The sequence below is a fragment of the Notamacropus eugenii genome, chromosome 1, assembly GCF_028372415.1.
Source record: "Notamacropus eugenii isolate mMacEug1 chromosome 1, mMacEug1.pri_v2, whole genome shotgun sequence".
Classification (NCBI taxonomy): Eukaryota; Metazoa; Chordata; class Mammalia; order Diprotodontia; family Macropodidae; genus Notamacropus; species Notamacropus eugenii.
The window spans coordinates 700,225,557-700,247,118 of NC_092872.1; the positions used below are offsets into that span (position 1 = coordinate 700,225,557).

The 21,562-nt window shown below is 42.5% G+C and overlaps 2 protein-coding genes across 5 annotated transcripts in view; one reads left to right on the forward strand and one right to left on the reverse strand.

Moving 5' to 3' along the window:
- GSE1 (Gse1 coiled-coil protein) overlaps nt 1-13,893 on the forward strand; it is a 795,746-nt gene extending 781,853 nt beyond the window's left edge. For 3 of the 4 annotated variants that reach the window (XM_072636234.1, XM_072636232.1, XM_072636233.1), the window contains 5 exons: nt 1,128-1,241; nt 2,263-2,625; nt 4,912-5,193; nt 6,933-7,036; nt 9,526-13,893. In XM_072636234.1, coding sequence (XP_072492335.1) covers nt 1,128-1,241; nt 2,263-2,625; nt 4,912-5,193; nt 6,933-7,036; nt 9,526-9,660 — 998 coding nt within the window. In that variant the 3' untranslated portion in view covers nt 9,661-13,893. The remainder of the gene's footprint in view (nt 1-1,127; nt 1,242-2,262; nt 2,626-4,911; nt 5,194-6,932; nt 7,037-9,525) is intronic. The other variant, XM_072636235.1, reaches the window with a different exon arrangement.
- GINS2 (GINS complex subunit 2) lies at nt 12,663-21,056 on the reverse strand. The gene is made up of 6 exons (XM_072636236.1): nt 20,853-21,056; nt 19,746-19,860; nt 17,751-17,850; nt 17,158-17,284; nt 16,544-16,715; nt 12,663-13,106 (listed from the first exon to the last, which is right to left on the reverse strand). Exons 1-5 carry the CDS (start codon nt 20,940-20,942, stop codon nt 16,590-16,592), a joined length of 558 nt encoding a protein of 185 aa, XP_072492337.1. The 5' UTR covers nt 20,943-21,056; the 3' UTR covers nt 12,663-13,106; nt 16,544-16,589.
- Nucleotides 21,057-21,562: the final 506 nt, after the last annotated feature.

The following is a 21,562-nucleotide window of genomic DNA, read 5'->3' on the forward strand; positions in this document are numbered from 1 at the left end:
ACTCTGAGACAGGATGGGTTTTGACACATCAGGTTAGCGGCTAAGGAATGTGGCCAAACAGTTGTTACTTCAAGTACAGCAGTACAGGCACATACATGGGCAACAGGCCAGCCTTGCTTTGTGCTTATTCACTTAGCCCTATTTTTGGTTCCTTCCAGTATTCAGTTTGCTTAGCTTCAGCCCCATAATAGCTCTGAAAGAAATCACAGAAGAAGGGGGAAAAAACATTCAAAAATCCCTATGGATCAATCCAGAATTCATTTTCATAACTGTGTTCTTGGTTTTTATTTTTTGTTTTGTTTTTTTTTTAATCAGTAGGCAGGATTTCCCTTCTTTCCTTGAAGGAATAGCAATTCATCTGTTGAATCATCAACTCTTAAAGCCAGCCAGGATCTGCCATCAGTGCCCATCAGTAATAACTTCTACTGCCTTTCATTTTGTCGAGAGAAGGCAATATTTCTTTTAGCTGTTTAGTCCTGCTGGCTTTCAGGAGCAGGGCCACTGCCAATAGGGCTGTATAAATTTCATGGTGTCAGAATTCCCAATAAGGTGGCACAGAGTCTATCTGAGTCAATCTGCTCTTAGGTGAGCCCTCAAAGGGCATGTGAGTGGAATTGCATTCTGGGTGGTTGTGTAGGAAAATACAATAGCACACAGATACAAATCAAGTTCTGACAGGGTCAGGCCACACACTAGAATGAGGGTTGGGCTTTTCTTCACTGCTTTTTATAATATGTTAGGGCCAAAGTCTTTCCAAGGGAAAGACATCTTCAGTATCTTCATGTAAATCCATGGACAGACATTCTTTATCTTAGCACTTGCTAAGTCAATACACAGATTTTCCTGGAAGGCATCTGATGTCCAAGTCCAGATAGCAGAGAAGAGAGAGACTCATCATCAGTCAAGAATTCAATTTTTATTACCTTGGCTGCTATAGGCTCCTCTCAGGGGTTTCTGTGCATTAAACACAAACCTAACACATGATGTTGGGTTTGGTTTTTCTTTTTGTCTTGGCTTCCTGTTCTTGGAAAGCTGATCATGGCCTGCGGCTACAATTCCCACTTTTCCTCCCTTTCTCTCTCATATGATGCAACAATCTCGTTAATCCCAGGCTGCTTTTCTCACAGACAAAGAGAAACTTGTTGAAATGCTCCATGCCATGAAACAGAAGACAATGTCGGCAGCAGTGGCAGACTCAGTGACAAATGCTTCGAGGGACAGTCCCATTATCTCCCTGAGCGGTAAGGGGCAGGCCCGGGAAGGGGCAGCCAGAGCTGCCCATGGGAGGTGCCCTGGACTCCTCCTTCACCTTGAGTCCTACCTCCATAAGGATGGAACAGCATTCTGTCCTGTTGTCTAAAAAAGTGGGGAAGATTTCTTCCCTGCTTGTGTAGGTGATTAAAAACACCAGAGGTCAAGGACAGTTGACTGGGTCAGTGTCAAAGAGAAATGAGGGGCCTCTCAGAGCTTAAGAAGTGAGGACTTTGTGTCCTAGGATGAAGGCCCGACAGTCCTTTTTGATTTGGACCAAACATAAAGTGCACAAAGGTCTACCTTTGGTTGGGTCAGTTGAGTTGCAATAATTACCCATCAAAAACCATTGGTGACCCTTCACACTGACCTAGCTGTGTGTCAGCGGACACCCACGCAGTAGTTTTCTTCTGTTTAATTTTTGCAGCCAAAAAAGGGGACTGTCTGGATTAGTCTCTTCTTTGCCTGCCATGTACCTGGTTCTCTTCTACATGGATACTTTTGCTTTCCTCTTCCAGCTTAGATCTCTAGGTATCTCCAGCACTTGGTCTCTAATCTCTTCTCTTCTGTATATTGCTTTACTCACCTTTCAGCTCTGCCGGAGCAGGTTGCCTCATCATCTGCCTTGGTCCTGATGCCTCCCTTTCTCTCCCAGATGTAGTCTTTCTTGACCAATTTGAATAAACAGACTTCCCCTTTCTTAGCCATAAAGTACTCTCATCCATCCTTCAGACTTCTTTCTTTCTAGAAGTGTGGCCTACGGCATCATCCCAAAATGGGACTTGGTGCAACTAAACAAACATTCACTGTCTTCAGTGAATGAATCTGTCTCCATGATCCACTTTGTTTCCATCTCCAAGTATTTGCTCTGAGTAACCCCCAGCAGTCTGCCCTCTTTAGAATGTGTAACCTCCTTGGAATTGAGCACCGACCAATATTTTGGGGACTTCGTTGGGTTATGTTACATCTTATAGGTGCTTCATGATCTTTCTAAATTTTTGTTTCTAAAAGAGCCGCCAATGCAGCAAGTCCCTGCAGATGCAGATAAACCCATTAGTACTGCAACCTCCTTATCTGACACCTCGAAGCCCACAGAGCCTGGAAGACTTGAACAGCTCCGACCCCAGGAGCTGCAGAGAGTTGGGGATCCAGCCTCTGAAAAGGCTAGAATGAATGAAAGCCATGGTGGGAAGAAGAGTTTAAGTATGCTCCATTATGTCCGGGGCTCCCTGTCCAAGGATATCCCCATCCCATTGTCTCACAGCGTGAATGGGAAAAACAAGCCCTGGGAGGCCTTCATGGCAGAAGAGTTTGCACATCAGTTTCATGAGTCCGTGCTTCAGTCTACCCAGAAGGCCTTGCAGAAGCATAAAGGTAATGAGAGCTGAAACCACTTACCAAGAGGTGGACATCCAATGCTCTCCTCTGGGCCTGGGGCAGTTAGTGTTTACATAGCAATGAGCCACTTTGTTATAGGTTCTAGAAAACTTGGGCATGATGTATCACCTGAGCCTTTCAGTGTTTTCATTTATTGACTCATTGATCTTCACAGTGAGGTCTGGTCCTTAGCTGGCAAATACTGTTCTCACTTAGCAGATGGAAACTTAGAGATACATAAAAGTTGGCTTTTACCAAGACTGTGTAGGCTTAGGCATTGGAGCCAAGCCTTAGTCCAGATTTCTGTCCACTAGACTAGGAACCTGAGAATCTAATTATTCAGTGGCCACAGAAGCAGAAAAAAATGATCATCTAGCAGATGGCCTGGCTATCCCATGCTGTGGAGAGCCTCTACAGTTTGGGGGTTAGAACACTTGAAGAACTGAGAATTGTGCCTCCCTTTGTTTGTGATTAATTTTTCTTACTGTGTGTTAGTAATTTAGTAGTGTGCATCGTGTAGCAATTTCTTTTAAGTTTAATCTGTTTTGAGAAAAGACCTTGATGATCTAGTTCCAGAAATAAACTTCAACAAATTCCAAGAGCAAGAAACGCCAGTCTCCAGAAAAAATATTTGAAGAGTTAGGAAAGAAAAAAAACCAAGAAAGCAAAGCAGACTTGACTGTAGGATCATTGGATTAGATAGAGACCTGGAGCAGGGAAGGAACTCAGAGATCATTTGGTCCAACTCCCTCATTTTTCAGATGGGGAAACTGAGGCCTAGTAACTGATATGAATGACAGAGCCTGGATTCAGTGGTCTTTTCACTGCTCTGAAATGGTTTTGTGGGTTTTTTTTTTTAAATAATTGAGTATTGGGGGAAGAGGGGCAATGAGATAATAAATTTAAATTGTTTTGTCAGTCTTGAAGTGCTAGAGAAATGCCAGCTGTGGTTACTGTAAATGAAAGACAACTTTATTAGTAGATAAGCCAGTGCAGACAGGTATAAAATCTTTGGCGTCAATTTTTAAAAAATTAATATATAAAAAACTTTAAAATTTTTTGTATTACAAATACAAAAAAAATTGCATTAAGAATATTATCCTCAAATGACTCTTCTCCTTTAAGAGATTGCTAATCACTGGACTAATTGAAAAGGAGGGTGTGGTTTGCCTCATTTTCATTCCCCTCACCTGTGATCTGTCATGGACACATGAGTTTTTTTGAACTGCTTTGAAACCTCAGTGTAGTCTGTTTTATTTCTAGAGATCCTTCCTCTCATCATTCTGGGATACATTGAACATAGATTTTCTACTTCACTGGTGTGCCAGATAATTTCCAATACTGTGACTTTAGTTGTGCATCCCCAAAGATTCTGTTTTCCCCATGATAGTCAGGGATGTGTTTTTCAGGGCTATATAAATCTGCTGCATCAGTGGAAAGCCTACAAGTTTCTGGCCTTCTTTCCTAGAGACCATAAAGACAGGTAGAACGGAATCCCTGAAACCTCCACCTTTTGAGGCTGGCTGGGGCTCTCTGACCTCCCAAATGAGAGCCTTTGGCAGAGTGATCTTAATGTGTCAACCCCAAGCCTCTAAATTTGGGAACTTAGTTAGAACTTAGAACTAGCGGCAATGAAAACAAACTCTCATACCTGGACATATCATGATTCCTGATGAACCTAAAATTTGGCCTTCGATTTTGGACTTAGGAGAAGACGGATACCTCAGAGTGCCCTCCCCCAGTGCTGCAGACAGAGTCCCATAAGGGTAATTATCACTAACAAAGCCTCAGCCCTCTAAGGTTCATGGAGTGCTTTACTTATCTCATTTGAGCCTCTCAGCAACACTGGGGGAGGTAGGTACAGTAGATATTTGTAAGTACAATAGATATTATCCCCAGTTTTACAAATGTGTCAGCTCTGAAGAGCTTTAGTGACTGAGAAATGGTCACCCAGAGTTGAACTTAGGACTCTCTGAGTCTGGTGTCCTTTTTACTACTGACTATACAATGGTGCCTCTTTACAGGTGAAAATGATAGGACAGACCCACTGTCAGAAGGATGACACATTTGTGCCTGCTTCCCCTTCAAACCACCCCCAGTGCCAAATAGTGTAGGTAGTGGGGAAGGAACCTGCTGTGATGCGTTTGGAATGCCTTGTCTTTGGCCTTATAGCCCTTCTTTGGAATCAACCGGCCTCATTAGTACCCTGAGGGCTGAGCAGGGAACCCTTGTGATGAGCAGGTGCTCAGCCGGGTGGTTGTGGGGTTTGTCTCTTTGTTTCAGGAAGCACCACCTTGCTCTCCGCTGAGCAGAACCATAAAGTTGACACCTCCATCCACTATAACATTCCTGAGTTACAGTCCTCCAGCCGGGTATCAATGCCTCAACACAATGGGCAGCAGGAGCCCTCGTCTGTGAGAAAGGGCCCCATTTCCCAGGAGCTGGACAGAGACTCAGAGGAGGAAGACAAAGATGAAGATGAAGAAGAAGAGGAGGAAGATGCCCCCAGATCCAAGTGGCAAGGGATTGAGGCAATTTTTGAAGCTTACCAGGAACATATAGAAGGTCAGTATAGAGGATATTTAGCAACCCCTTTGAGGATTCCATTGTATATTTGGGCATACTAATAAATGATAATATTGGTGGTAATACCTGATAATTATATAATGCTTTATAGCTACAAACCTTTATATATATGTGTATCATCATATTTAGCAGTTATGACCCAGAGCAGTCAGGTAATGCAAACATTTTCTAGGTTAGGAAGCAAAGCCCAGAGAGAGCATATAACTTGCCTGTGATCATGTAACTCACAGTGGGTCCAGCTCTTTTGATTTCTCATTCTCATGTTTCTGAGCGGATGAAATTCTAATGACAAAACTAGACCCAAATGCCAGAAGAACACTCTGCCACCCTCTTTTATTTCTAGGGAACAACAAGTGATTCCTGACTGATCTCTGTCCAGAAGTTATTCTGTGAGTTTATTCACAGGTAGTTAACATCAAGCCCTACACAAAAGGCAGTAGTAGAGAAACCCTGAATAAAGGTGGATCCCAGTACCAGCGGGATCTGACGATGCCAAACAGCCTACAGAGAGGGCTTCTCAATATAGTCCGAATCATATGCAACCTGTGTTTTAGAAAGTAACCTAGTTTCATTTCAGCCCCAGATAACCCCATCTGCTCGATGACCATCCATGCCTCATACCTAAGGGGGCCAGGGGCATTTCCTTTCTGGGCTGGCATCCACTTCAAGTGTTCTGACAAATATGGACCTATACTTAGATGATCTTGAACATCCCTTCCAGCCAGAAAATCTTGTGGCACCCACCCCTCTTCCTGCCAAGTAGATCATGGATAATAACCACTGAAATACTCCTGGTGTTATCCAATTCCCAAGCCCAAGGATAGGGTTAGAGACTGGCTTATCAGACGATGAGCTGAAAAACCAGAAAGAACTTAAACCATCCCTCTAAACCCTTCTCACCCTCTCATTTTACAATGAAAGAAACTGAGGATTACATGTCCAAATTCACACAGTTATTAACTAGTGACAGGTTAGGCTTAGGGCTTCTGATGCCCCAGACTTTTACTCTTATGACTGCAACTGGTCATTCTGAATTAGACCTATAGAGTCTGGTATAGATGGAATTTATCATACATTTTGGAGGAAATAAATAGCTGTCCTATACCTGGAAAAAAAGAAAGAGGAACTGTCTGTTCTGGGCTGGTTGGTCTGCTGATATTCATGTAGGAAGAAAGAGTGGATTATATCACCCCACCATAACCCATTCTTTCTTCCTAAATGAATATCAACAGACCAACCAGACCAGAATAGACAGTTCCTCTTTCTTTTTTTCCAGGTATAGGACAGCTATTTATTTCCTCCACACAAAATAAATGGTTAGGAAACAAAAGACTCCTAAGGCACATTGATAAAGACTTTAAAGCATGATTCAGTAACCCATACTCTCCAAAGATGTTGATACTTTAAACAGAGAGCACTTGGTGGAACTCTTGAATTGGTATTTCACTTTCACCTCAGCTCTGCACTGTCTAAATAATTCCTTCAGGGTCCACATCTTCTGGCCATCCAGGCCTTGGATCTCTGTGGTCATCTTCTCTTAGAAGGCTTGTAGAAATTGTCTTCTTTCTAAGTAAAACCGGGCACCTTGTCTTCTTTCTCGAGTAGGTGAGCAAGGCTGGTATATGGCCAAGCAGAAGGTGAAAAGAAGCTACTCATTACAGAAACTTGCTTTTGATCACTCGATGGCAATAGTGAAAAAGTCTTTTGTCTTCTTGTAGAACAAAACCTGGAAAGGCATGTGTTGCAGACCCAGTGCAGACGGCTGGAAGCCCAGCACTATAGCCTCAGTCTGACAGCAGAACAGCTCTCACACAGCATGGCGGTGAGTGAGTGCCCAGGCCCAGTGGGCACCAGGATTCTCCTAGTTCTCACTTACTTCTATCACACTTGTATGGTAACAAAGCTCCAGAATCTTTGAAGGATCATAGCATATAGAACCAAAAAGATTTTAAATCAACCAGTCAATCAGCAAGCATTTATTAAATGCCTACTAGGTGCTAGGCACTGGTGAAAACAGATACCAAAGTGAGACTTTCCCTGTTCTCAAAAGATTCATGTTATGCTAAGAGGGAGTATGCACCATGTTCACAGATAAGTAAATACAGGATTTTTGAAAAATACATACTTTGTGCTAGATGTGGGATAATTGAGACAATGAGGAAAGATGTGATTTAATCCAATCTGAGATTTGAACTCGGCTCTTGGCACTACAAATGCAGTGCTTTCCTCCTTGCATTTTGTTGTCCCTCTCCTTCGGTCCTCCCAAAGACCCTTTTGGGAGGTAGGTAGTGCAGATGTTCATGTCTCTAAAAGTAAATGAAGTGATGAGGTGCTTTCTTTTGCTTGGGCTATTGAAGACCAGGAAGAGCATATGAAAACTTGACTGCTTTGGATTCCTACAGAAACATCCTTATGTATTTGCAGCTACATACACTGTCCTCCAATAATTTTGTTCTCAGTTCACATTAACCCAGTGGTTCAGCAGATATACCTACGCCTTCTAGGTGAACAGTGCTATATTTGGTGTTGAGAATACAAAAATGAAAATGAAGCAGGTCCTACCCCTCAGGGGTATACACCATGCACACAAATAAGTATTGCCACAGAGTAGTTTCAGGAGGCAAAGGGCACTAAGAACTGGGGGATCGAGAAGGGCTTTGCCTTTCTTTTTTCAGTTAAGAAGCATTTGTTTTCTCTTCTTCCCATCCTACTATCCTCCACCCCCCAACCTACCCAAAAGAAAAGGAAACCTAGACCCTTGTAACAAATATATTTGTGTGCTCAAACAAAACAAATTCTTGCACTGGCTGTGTCCCCAAACGTGTCTCATTCTGCTTCTTGTGGTTTTCAAAGTTGTTTGTCTTTACAGTGATGTTGTATAAATTGTTCTCCTGGTTTTGCTAACTTCACTCTGCCTTCTGTTCGTACACGTCTTCTCAGGTTTCTGAAACTGTTCTTCGTAATTTCTTTGTCAGCAATATTCTATGTGCCATAATTTGTTCAGCCCATTTATCAATTATGTCGCAGTTCCTTTGTTTCCAGTTTTCTGCTGTAACAAAAAGAGCAGCTAAAATATTTTTGTACATATGGGTCTTTTTCCTTTCTTTGATCTCTTTGAAGTATAAGCCTAGTAGTATTCAGTATCCCTGGGTCAAAAGATATGCACAGTTTAGTAACCTAAGGCATGATTTCCAATTGCTCTCTTGAATGACTGGACTAACTCATGGCTTCACCAACAGTGCATTGATGTCCCAGCGAGACTGCAGCCCCTCTGACATTTGTCATTTTCCCCTTGTGTGTATTTATGTGTGTATTAATGAACACTTTGGGAATTATTACCAAAATAATATATCCCTGTATCGAGTAACAATGAAGGGACGGGATCCGATCATCTGTAAGTTCCCTTCTTGAAGGAAAAGATGACTCCTGCCTTTATACAGTTTACTAGCAGTTGGAAAAAATGAGAAATTAAAGTTACCTCTATGATATCCATTTTACCTTACCCTCTGGCCCATAGAATGCACTGCTAGACATGATATTCCAGTGAAGTCAGAGAAAGATTCCATATATAGGAAAATAGTCATTATGGCACCTGTTGTGGCACCCCATTCATTAAGGAAAAGCTAAAGCATATTGTGGTATGTGAATGCAATGGAATATTACTGTACTATAATAAATGACAAATTCAAAAGAAATAGGAAAAAGCTGATATGACCTGATGGAGAGAGAAGCACTATACACACTGATTACAACCATAACTAGAAAAAAATGAAATTAAACCTTGAGAAAAAATTAAACTGTTGTCCATTTTGCCTGCCCTTTATAACGTTTGAGACACTGCTTAGCTGCTCCAGTGGGTAAAACGAAAGAAATGGAAGTTATGACCTGCTTTCAAGATACTCACTGTCTCTTTTGGAAAAGGAAGTAGATAATGAAACCGTAAATATATAAATCCTTATTCATTAAACCCTGGGCAATTAGATGTAAGAAGGTTTTCATTCATTTATTTATTCTCAACAACTTTGAGACAAAGCATACTGTTCAGACTGAGTGACTCAATGACAGAAGGGTTGTGAAAGGACAATGGGCATTTGGACTGAAGGTGGTGGTGGTGGTGAGGACAATTATAATGAGGGTTTTGTTGTTGATTGTTTTTGTATTTGGATAAATACAGAGCTTTTGTTACCTGGCTCAGTTGGCATCTGCTTTGACTATTGAATTGGCATTGGCACTGTTGAGAGGGGAATTGCAGAGTTTCTCTTACAATATAGAAGTTGTCTTGACAGCAAATTTCTTTTCTGTCTCTAACAGGAATTAAGGAGCCAGAAACAGAAGATTGTTTCAGAAAGGGAGCGACTTCAGGCAGAACTGGATCACTTACGAAAGTGCCTTGCGTTGCCTGCAATGCAGTGGTCTAGGGGTTACTTCAAGGGATATCCCAGGTGACGTTCCCTTGCACTAGGCCGAACATATAGTATAGAAATATTATCTATTTTATTACCTTGAATATTTAATATTTTTCACTGGGAGGTTTGAAGCTTAAAAAAAAAAAGAAAAAAGAAAAAGAAATTGAGAATGTGCCATGCATGAAGCAAAGGATTCTGGGATCCAGGAAAAAACTTAATCTTGACTTCAATGCAATTGAATCACCTTTGTAATTCTGCAAGCAACCCAATTAGGAAGCCCATAGCTTTTGTTTTCTTTTCAAGTTGGTTTTTTTCCCCCTCTATTGTTTTGGCTTTTATATATACATATATATATATTTATATATATGATGAAGATGAAGGTTTCATTACCAACACTAAGACCCATTCAGTGTCCCAGGAGTGTCCATCTGCACTTGACTGGATCAAACCAATTCTGTATTCTTTCTGTTGCCATATTAGTACTAAAAAACTGAATTTCTGCTTGGTGAGGATGGGGTTGGCCTCCATCTACCCCACGAGAGTATGGCTTTCTTCGGTTGGAGAGGAGATTGGGTGCATTGTAAGTGACAGGATTGTTCATTTCAATTACTCGAGTAATTATCTTCAGAGCATCATGTCCTGGGAGCAAACAAAGCCACAGTACTTGAGACTTTCCCTAAGGCTTTCCCACTGGAAATGCACTTATCTAAAAATAAAATGAATAAACAAATAGAAGGTACCTTTTTATTATGGGGCAGGGAGGGGGGTTGAATTGTACAGAACTATACATATACACACAGATGCACACACACAGAGACACACAGGCCCACAACATTGTGTTACTGCAGTGGGTTATGTTTTCATACAAACACAAATTTTGAGAGAAAAAAGTCAAAAAGGTGCTTCGGCCTTGTACTGTGTATATATATTAAAAAAAAAAAACAAAGTTTTGTATGTTTTTATTACTTTAATTATTGTTATAAAAAGCCTGCCATTTTTAATATGTGGTTTTGGGGGGGAGGTTGGTTTGGGGGTTGGTTTCCTGTTTTGGGTTTTTTTTTTTTTGTTGTTTTTGTTTTTTTGTTTTTGGCAAAAAAAATTCTTGCTTTTAGTGTTTGTACCGCTGCTGGTCAGAACATTAAAATATGGAAGCATTTTAAAGAATTTTTTAAGCGGCAAAGTAAAAGCTTTCCCCTGGCGCATATGCTGTCAATTCATTTTCACCTTGTGTTGTACCAGAGAATTCTTTCAAAAGCCATGCATCACTTCTAACCTCCCTCCTTCCCTTCCTCTGTTCTTTCTGTTGTTAATTGTTTTTTTTCCAGCACTTGGAAAGTAAATTGCAAATACGACCAGCTGCTATTGAGTGAGGAGGGGATAGTCTGTGTTGGGAACAAGATAAAAATTACTTCTGTGTGAGTGTGCGTGCGTGTGTGCTTGAGTGTGTGTACGTGTATTTTCTTTTCAGAGACCTTTTCAGGAAGTAAATGTTTTGTGATCTAAATCTATGATGTCTTACAGCATTCTGAGCAGGTGCAAAGTAGAAAACTTTAGCAGCTTCACTTAGATGCAAAGTTTGAAGAGCTTTTAAAGAGCCTAAACATAGAGGTAACAGAACTTCTGAGCTGAACTCCTCTTCCTTTTTAATGGATTTGGGAAGCGCAGGAGGGGCTAGAACCTGGAAGGGAGAACTGTAACTGTACAGAGCAGGAGAGGGGATTCTTCTTTCTTGCCTTAGCTTTGGTCTATCTCTGCACTGTTTGGGTAGGTTCACTGTGGATGGGGAAATTGTGTTGGAAAGAGGGGTCCCATTCCCAGAGAAAAGAATGTTTTGGGAATATAGAGCAGAAGACGGAGCGGTCTTGTTCATTTGTGATGTTTAACTTTCCCAGTTAGCTAGTGAGCAGTTGAGTTGCTCAGAATGGTGCTCTTTAGTTGGTAAAGGGTATCCCAATCTTTTCTCAGTATAGATACAGCTTTCTAGCAGATGGCATTAACATGGCTTTATCTGTTCCTACAGTTTGTTTTGTGTTTGCCAGGAATCTTCCAGTTATTAGCAAACTCAGACACAAAGGGCCTCCAGTATTATCAGCAGTCAACAAGCGCCTTCCTTTCCAGAGATATTACTTGAAGAGAGATGAAAGGCTGTACTTGTATACCTCCTCCCCTCAAAAGACATTGTGAAATTTGCCATGTACTCTGTAGGTGGAACTTGGGGGTAAAGGAGCTAATTTGCCAAAGACGAGGGCAAAAAGTATCAATGTACTTTCCGTAACAAAATCTGCTTGCTGTATCCAGTCTGGAATTTCTGAGGGAGGGGCATTTTCTGCTGCTGGCTCTGCTCTAGAGCCCTTTTCCACAGTCCATGAAAAAAACTTGTTCTTTTTTGTTGTTAACTTCTGGGCTAGGAATAGCCTTGGTTGAAGGAAACTGGGCAAAGGAAGGTTTACCAGCTCATAGGCCTGTGACATCTTGGAAGAGGGAAAGGGCAGCAAAGGACTTCAAGGAACCAGGCTAGCCTAGAACACACTTAGCCACCCTGGCCACCAACTTCAGACTTTGAGGAATATTTTGTCAGGTCTTGCCTTGCAATGGACTCTCCCCAAGCCATCCTGGTGTAACAGCAGGTGAGAGATAGTATGGTTCCAGAGGTGCCTGTTAATGCCATGGGGCTGAGACTGCACTACTTTGAAGAGAGCTCTTGACTACACTTGTTTCTGATTGGTATTTGAGTCTCAGCTTGATCTCCAAGCTTTCGGCGCCCATTTCCCTATGTAGATCTGAATACTCTTCTTCCTCAAAAACAGAATCGAAACCCACAAAACAAAAACGTGACCATTAGCATAAGGAACTATTGAAATAAAAACACATTACTGAAATGTGTTAATACCCTGATGGGTTTTCCCCCTTGTCATGTTTAGAGCATCACTGACACAGAAATAATTTACAATTTTTTCATACACTTCTATTCTGAAAAATGTGAGATGGCAGTCCTTAGTCTGTTTTTAATTCGGCTCTGAGAAAAACTGACAAAATACAAAATCTGGGAAGCCTTTTAATGTCTCATTGAGATTGACTGAAAAGCAGAAAAAAACACTTTCGAATACAAAATAGTAAAAGTTCAAATATTTATCATGGTTGGCTCTAAATTTGACGATGCTCCCTTAGAGTCACAATTTTATATAGAAATGCTGCTAGAAATGGCGCATCATTTTTGCAGAAGTAAGACCGCAACGTGGACTCAGTAAGGGGGCACTGATGAAAACAACTGAATCATAAGATTCAGCAGGTAGATAGATATTTGCACTTCATCCCTAAATTGAAACAAAGCAAAATGCTGCTGAGGCTTCTTCGTTCTTGGACTTACAGGCCGATGATGTGATTTTTCTGTTGCAAACAGACATTCTGAAAGCAACACATGGCTGGCACTGCTACTGAAGTAAGACACTGATGGTAGTTCAGGAACAGCTGATGTCTGTCAGTGGTCTCAAAAAAAAAAAAGTAACAGATGTCATCTTCAGTCACTTTTTAAGAGTCGAAATTAATTTGGAAAAATCTGAATCAAGGGCTTCAATTGGAGAAATCACTAAGTTGCCATTGCCCTTTTAAGGAAATTAATTTCATTAATCTAGAAACACATGAAGCTGTGATTCAAATTCATTTATGAATGGCATTTTAAAAACTTGGTATATTCTATCACTGGCCCACAATTGCTGTATTACAAAAAGCTGAATTTCAAGGAGGACCCCTTTTTTTAATCTTGTTAAAAATGCATCCACTACTCCAAGTTATCTCTAAGTTGCAGGAAGTGATTTCAAGGAGCTGCCACCAGGTGGAGATGGCCCACATGCGCCAAATAGGACTCTAACTGTATATTAGCCACTTGCAGCAATTCCTATACTCTTTAAAGTAACAAACGCTGTTGATTCCTTTTTGCTTAATCCTTTGGTAGCCTATCCCCAACTTTTGGACCCTGTGCTTTACTCTAAGGATTCTTCATTCTGCCTTGACCCAAAGCCCGTGCTGATTGGTTGTGATTTGTGCGTATCCTGTGCATAATTCCTAGAGCAGTAAATCAGTACATGGGAGGAGGAAGGGCACCTCAGTCAACAGGGGGCAGTTTAGATGCTGTGAAATTAAACCTGTTCTAAGTGTACTTGTTTGAATTAATTGTATTGTAATATATTATTTGTTGAATGTAGTAATTAGGTATTTATGAATATATTGCTGTAATTTCTGACAACATCCAAAAAATAAAATCTTCCTAAATCAGTGTTGAAGATTATTTTCTGATTAAAGCGTTAGGAAGGACCAGCTGGGCCTTCACAAACCATTGAACACCTCCACTATGACTCAGACTTGGTTCCCTAGTTTAGTTCCAAAAGTTGGGAAAACGGGCATTTCTGACATTCCAGTTCTTGAATATGTCTTCCCTCCGCCTCAAAAAGCCAGCATAACATGGGATGTAATCATAAAGGATAGGAATGAGAGTGAGCTAGGATAAAGGCCGGGAATTTCTTTTGCTCATGACCTATTCCAAAAGTGGTATGAGGTAATATGTAAACCACCCAACATCCTCAGTAAATGTTCACAAGAACAGCTGCCAGCCTGCCAGTTAATCACAAAACACCTGACTGCACACAACTGTAAAGACTTTGCCAAGTCTTACATTTCTAAATTTATGTCCTCCATGATGTGTTTGTCCCTAGTACAGTAAACACTTGGTTAATCTTGGCCCAGAGTCAAAGGGACAATTAAAATCAGCCATTAAACCATAGTTTTAGAGCAAAGAAAAATAAGACTGGGATGAGATTTATATAGTGCCTCCAAGTAAGATTTAACTTTGAATTCTTCCTCATTTTCAAACCTACCAAGCTTCCCTAGTAGATGATGTACAAAGATATACTTGACAGCCATCCTCAGTACTGAAGACGCTGGCCACTGGGTGGCAGTACACAGTCCTGTCAGAGGCCTACACACTCATCTAAAGTCAGTGTTTTCAAAGCTGCTGAATTACTAACCATTCCAAATACAACAGACATCACCAGTTCTTCAAATAAATACTTGGGGTTTTGTTTAGGAATTAGCAGCCTTACCTCAAGACTTTTATGAAATAATGCTGCTTCTGACCACAGGTTTGGGAAGTAACTATGGAGCAACTGCTTAGCTACCAGTTTTCTTCTAGTTGATGGGGACAGCATACCAATTTTTTTTTCCTGATCCCAAATTGTTTTGGAATTGAACATTCACCAGATAGGGTAGGTAAGTGAAAAGAATGCTTCTTCATGAATTCTTTTTAAAGTGTAACAGGCTGACTTGAAAATCTACAAAGTCAGTCATGCAGGTTACAGAGGGACCCTGGCCCTTCACCTTTGCCCAGCCCATCTCATCTGGTCACAGGTACCTCAGATTGATTTTTCTAATATGGAATCCTTTGGAGAAGCAGGAATGTTAACAGTCAATCAGTGTTTATTAAGCACCTTCTGTGTGCCATGATTCTGGTAGATGCTTTCAGTAGGTCACCAATGGTAAGTATTCTGTGCACTGTACTATACTGGGCTCTGGGAAAACATCATGCCAAGACAACAGTCTCTGTACTCAAGGAACTTATTTTCACACTTGCTATTCTAGGCCACTTCTGAAATTCAGAACCACTAGTCAGATATTTTCTCTAGACGTTTCCTACATCTGTATTTTAACACTAGTGAGTTTGACTGGTAATTTTTGGATAGACACTCATATCACTATCCTTTGAAACTAGAACATTCTTTAAAATAACAATAGGTAGCATATAGCACTTTAAGATTTGCAAAATGCTTTAAAAATATCTCACTTGATCCTCACAACTACCCTGGGAGCAAGGTGCTATTATTATCCTCCTCTGACCAAGGAAATAAGCTGTGAGGGATTAGCTGTCTGAACCTTGACCACCTGCAACCAACAGCCATTCTCTCAATTCCCTATCAAAGTGGGGGTGGATTTACATAGAACCCAAATTCTCTGCTGTACTTGATATCTTCGGCAGTGCTTGTTACAGCTTTGGCTTTTTCATTGGTTAAAAAGGTTTTTTTGAATTAACAGTCCTACCAGCTGACTCAGCAGAGGCAAAGGGAAAAGCCCATTCGAGTCCAAACAGACAGAAGACTACAAGTTTATTGGCAAACAACCAACCAAGTGTTTTTTTGTGTGCAATTCAGTTTAGCCTTTAAAATGACCTAATGATGAAATGGTTGTTCTTTCAACCATCTCAACACAACAGCCAAGTGACTATTTACTGTTACTGTAATACTGGGCAAAAAACCCCAAACCATTCCACCATTTCTGGGGTTGATTCAGTCTACATGTTTCACCAGAGACAGCTAAGCAAACCACAACACTTTAACATCAGTAACAGCCCAATAAGACTGTTCCAATATGCCATCTTTCTAAGTCTAACAACAATAAAATGGTTAAGAAGGTGTTAGGCCAGCAGAAAAGGAAACAGAGTAGATAGAATGAAATTCTAAATCACACCTTCATTATTGTGCCTTTGATAGGAAAATATACATGAAAAAGAGAAACATCCTGCTGGTAAGGAAAGGGTAAATCCCCAAACCCTGAACCTACAATATCTAAACACTGTACCACATTCATTTAGCAGGAGGGGGGGGGGGGAGGGTGGTGGACGGAATTTTCCAGGAAGAAAAATTGTGTTGCAACACATACTCAAAACAGACATGAGTCCAAAGACATCTGAAAGTGAGGGAGGCCTGATGATTAATATTCAGTCGCACACCTGTTGCTTCTCTTACTGAAAAGGAAAGAGTAACACTGCCCTTTGTCATCTACATGTGCTTTTCACATCCTGAGGACTTTCCAACTACAAGAAGTTCATTCCTGAAAAGAGGGCAAGGTACCAAACTAGCTTCCTTTTCACTGCCTACCTTCAGTCTTACAAAACTTCAGAGGGGTCTCTCGCTACATTTTCCTCTAAAAGTCCTGTGATTGAGTACTCTCTGCAGGATGGAGGTTTGTACGGAGTTTGTACATATGATTTAGGGCTTCTGTGAGGAATGCTCCAGTAGTGTTGATCTCCAACAAGGTGAGGTTATCCAGCTAAAAGGCAAGAAAAACAGACAAAGCTCTTTGGATAATATGTTCACTTTAAATCTGAGGGATAAAGATGAAAGTGAGAAACGGATCACAAAAACCAAGCCAAAAGTACAAAAGACACATTCTATTTGCAAAAGTCATGCTTAAATGCCATGCCATATTATGTAAAACTTCTATTAATTTAATAGAATCAGGCTATTCAAGGAAAAAAACACCTGATGTTTAGTTTCACTCAAACCTCAGCTACTATTCAAGCGACCAGATTATTTCCATATGAAATACGGAACTAGACAAAGTCTAGTTGCTCACAGACCCAAGTATCTCATCCTTTTCCCTCCCAAACAGCTGATGTAGTCCCAGAATGGAGTGAGTCCGTGATAAGTATCTTACTGTATGTATATGTATACATATATGTATGTATATATATATATATATATATATGTACCTTGGCATGGGCTTCCTGCTGTTTGACAAAACTGTCTGCAGAGACTCGGAGCTTAGCTATTCGAGTATCCCACATATCCTTAATCAGGGTCCGGATCTCATCTGCCTTGGGGATGTTATCCGAAGCACTACAGGAGGCAAAGATGCATCAGAACAGGTGCAAAGTCCTAAGCCAAGGGTAGAGAACCTGAGGCCTTGAGGCCCTCTAGGTCCTCAAGTTCGGCCCTCTTGACTGAATCCAAATGTTTAATAAGGATTTGTTCTCTGAAGTTTGAATTCAGTCAGATGGCCGCACTAGAGGGCTGAATAAAATAAAAATTAATATTACAGGATCCTCTTGCTAAGTAGAAGAGTAAAGAAAATCATATAACATACAAACCTTTCAAGCGAGAAAGGTAAAGGAAATACAATGGAAGCTGGGGTTGGGGAAAGGATGGCAAAAGTCAGGTAAGCAAGAACAAGCCAGATGATTTGCATTTGGAGCCAGGAACTAATGTTCTAATTCTTTATCCCTCTTCTCCCCTCCCCAACCCTGCCCCAAACACTGTCATTAGTCAATGCTTAATGGACTGAAATCACAAAGACAACACTTACTGATTTAACAACAGTTTAGTAAGCTCCATGTAGTAAGGGCTAGGCATTGGGGTGAATGTTTCCTCCTTCCTCTCTTGATCTCGTATCTCCTCCAGTTTTTCTGAAATATATGATGTAAAATGTTTTATATTCACAATATTTCTGTTTTTTAAAAAATCATAAAATTTCATCTATTTCCACTGCCAGAGTACTTCTGGTTATTCAACTTAAACAGAAAGGCTAATTTAAAAAAAACTAGTAGACTCATACAGGACAAAGTACCCAGATTATGCCAAATTTAAGGGTTTAACTTGGAGGAAAAGCAGAAAACAATAGCAATTCCAAAATTAGAGGCATCAGATAGACTACAGAGCGGATGGCCACTTCCCTGGGATGGGAAAAAATAATGATAAGAACTTTTTCCTCAGCAAAAAGTATTTATGTGTTATGGCTATGTCTTCCTTGAACAAGTCAATGAGACTTGGCCTAGATGGTGGTATATCAGCCAGGTCCAGTCTCTGCCAAAGCCTCCGATATACCAGGATTATCACATACTGAAATGATATAGTGAAATTACATTTTTATTCTAGTCAAACATGACTTTATGGCTCTTAAACCTAAGATGGACATAATCCATTTAAAAATTCCAAACTATCTCTGCACCTAATTCTTCAAGCACTGAATTCTTATTGAACTAGGCTATAAGAGAAACTTTTGCCCTTAGCCATCAGGGACACATGTAGGTGAAAGGAATCTCCAAATTCCTTTCCAAATCCCCCAAAGCCTCTTTTATAGGAAAAGACCATGAGTGAATTCCATCCTTATCCAGGAGAGCACTGGTATCATGGAGTATGGAACCAAAGTGACCTCTCAGAAGTTGTTTAATCCAACACCCTCATTTTAGATGAAGAAACAGAAGTTCGGAGTCTTGTCTTGGCTCCCACAGCTACTAAGGTCAGAGCCAGACTTAGAATGAAAATCTCCCAACTCCTAAACCAATGCCACACCATGTGACTCCACAGCCCTAACTGTGAATGGAATCTTCAAGGGCTGCAATATCTCAATGGTCCATTAGGTGCTTTTTAAAATAGGCCCCTTACAACATGGGAAACATGCCTTCCACTTCTGTGCTGAGAGGCACAGACACTTGGCATTCCTCTCGACTGGTTTGGGGCTTCTAGAGCTAGATGCCTCTCTAGGGAGGCAGGGAGGGAAGAAACATTCATAAAGCACCTACTAAGTGCTGGGCACTGTGTTATTGCACTTCACCAATATTATCTCATTTGATCCTTGCACCAACCCTTTGACGTAGGTGCTATTATTATCATTTCATAGAGAAGGAAACTGAGGCAGACAAGGGTGAAGTGACTTGCCCAGGATACTCAGTTGGTCCGTGGCTGAGGTCATATCCAGGCCCAGTACTCTAACAAAAGAAGACCCCTCTTATCCTGGTTCCACTTCTACTGGAAAACAAAACCTCCAAAGTTTAAAACTTAAATAACGTAACTAGAGCCATTTGGATCAAATGCTCAGTAAAGATAGCTCCGACCCTAAAGGCAGCCCTATAAAATGTTCTTCAGTGGGAGGCAACACAGTAGGTATGTGAAGTCAGGAGGTCCAGTTTTGGTCCCTCCATCCCTGTCATGTTTCCTGCTGGGGGCCTTGGGAAAATTCTTTCATCTCGCTGAACTTCAGTGTCTTCCTATAGTATGCATATACATATGCATATATATGTATATATAAGTATGTTTAAAGGCACAATACTACTTACACTATAAAATCAAGATAGAAACTGTAACTTCCTCAAGGACACAAAAATTAAATAAGAATGCAAGGTTTTGTTGTGCAAGTGGCAGTTCCCTAAGTGACAACAGCAACTTCAAGTGTTCAGTAGATAGGAAAGAGGTAAGCCCCTGCCCAACCAAGGGCAGAGAACCCACCACTCAAGACATAAAACAATCCACTGTCCCTAAATCCATCCTTAGCTTCCAACTAGACTTCAGGCCCCTTCCTTACCGACATCCATCCATTCAGGAGGAATCACGCGGCACTTCTGTCTCTGTTTTAGGTTCATTGCCAGCCAAAGAGGTACTTCCACAGGTAAACCAGGATTAAAAGGTCCCAGATCTCCCTGGCAGAGAGGGAAAACAAGTCACCGTAAGAAAACAAGAGACAGAAAACACTTAGGTGAACCTCAGCCAAACGAACCGCTTGGATTCTGTAGAGTAATGGTATTAAGGAAAAAAAAGATACAAAATGACTCAAAGATGGCACCCTGCCATTGGGAAGGCACTGACACTTGAGTGTCCAAATACAGCTACGGCTTAGGTTACTACAATAACTTACTGTTACTCTCAGGAAGTCTACCTCAAACCTACAATTTGGGTGGGGGGGGGGGGAGGAGAGAAAAGAAAAAGGGAGGGAGGGAGAGAGACAGAGAGAGGGAGACAGAGAGACAGAGAGACAGATACAGAGACAGGAAGACAGAGACAGAAAGGCAGAGAGAAACAGAGAGAGAGAGACAGAGAGGAAAGGGGGCGGGGGAGGAGAACGGGGAAGGGAGGGGGAGGGGGAGAGACAGAGAGAGGGAGACAGAGAGACAGAGACAGAGAGACAGAGAGACAGATACAGAGACAGGAAGACAGAGACAGAAAGGCAGAGAGAAACAGAGAGAGAGAGACAGAGAGGAAAGGGGGCGGGGGAGGAGAACGGGGAAGGGAGGGGGAGGGGGAGAGGCAGAGAAAGAGAGACAGAGAGACAGAGAGAGGGAGACAGAGAGACAGAGAGACACAGAGAGACAGAGAGGAAAGGGGGCGGGGGAGGAGAGCGGGGAAGGGAGGGGGAGAAGAAGAGGGAGGGGGAGGGGGAGGCAGGGGAGGGTGGGTGATATCTGTGGCCAGAGGAGGGCTCCAAAGACAAGAGGGAGGGATTCGGGGAGGACAAGCGCAAGTCCGGGGCGGGGTTCTAGGGGAGCCGACCCCCAACCTGAGGGCCTGGTCTGATACTCGGGAGAAGGGGACGGGGAGGGCCGCAAAGGCGAGAGAGGAGACTGAGGTGCTGGGGGGTCGCGAGGGGAGGAGGGAAACTGAGGCACGGGGGGAGGGGAGGCCGGCATCCGAGTACCCCGATGAGGTAGATCTTGTCCAGGCTGAAGTTGGGGATGATGGTGACCATTTCCTTCTCGGCCAGGAACTCCACCTCGGCCGGGTCCATGGGTAAGTCCCGGGGTCCTCCGGAGCACAAGCTGGGAGGGAAAGGCGGAGGCGGAGCCGCCAACTTCCCGCCACTCCGACCGCCCCTCCCCCTGGCGCGCGAGGAGCCTCGGGAGGACCTATCAGGAGAGATTACGCATCCCAGGGGCGGGGCGTCACACGTCACCTTCTCCGGGATTGGACGAGCGCGCGCCCCGCCCCCTTGGTCGGCGCCGGCGTTTCCGGGTTTTCTAGGCTGGGGCCGGGCGCTCCCTCCCTTGGGGGTCTCGAGTGCGGGGGAGGGGGGATTCCCTCAGACCTGCGGGGGGTCGGCCAGAGACCCCGGCTCGTTCCGGATCCGCAGAGACAGAGAGCTCCGCAGCGAGTGGGCTCCCCGAGGGCCCCCCAAATGTTACCGAAGCCCAAGTCAGGAGCGTTGGGCCTCTCTCTGCATTGGCCCCAACCCCGCCTGGAAAGCGAGTGTCTGGCTCAGCACGGATACCCGGAGGAGCCAGCAGTGACCTTCAGCGGTGACCTTCAGCGGTGACCTTCAGCAGTGACCTCTGGCACCCAGCCCGCAGCCCCTCACCGCGGGACTCCTCCTGCCGCCCCATTGCCTTTGGGCATGACGTTCTGGGGAGT

What these genes read in the sequence shown, in the direction of transcription:
- GINS2 (XM_072636236.1), bottom strand. Translation starts at nt 20,942, where the DNA reads ATGGACCCGGCCGAGGTGGAGTTCCTGGCCGAGAAGGAAATGGTCACC. An exon ending in ACAAGATCTACCTCATCGGG is followed by an intron (nt 19,861 to 20,852) that starts GTACTCGGATGC and finishes CCTCTCTGCCAG; the next exon opens with GGAGATCTGGGACCTTTTAA. An exon ending in ACTAAACTGTTGTTAAATCA is followed by an intron (nt 17,285 to 17,750) that starts GTAAGTGTTGTC and finishes TGCCTCCTGTAG; the next exon opens with TGCTTCGGATAACATCCCCA.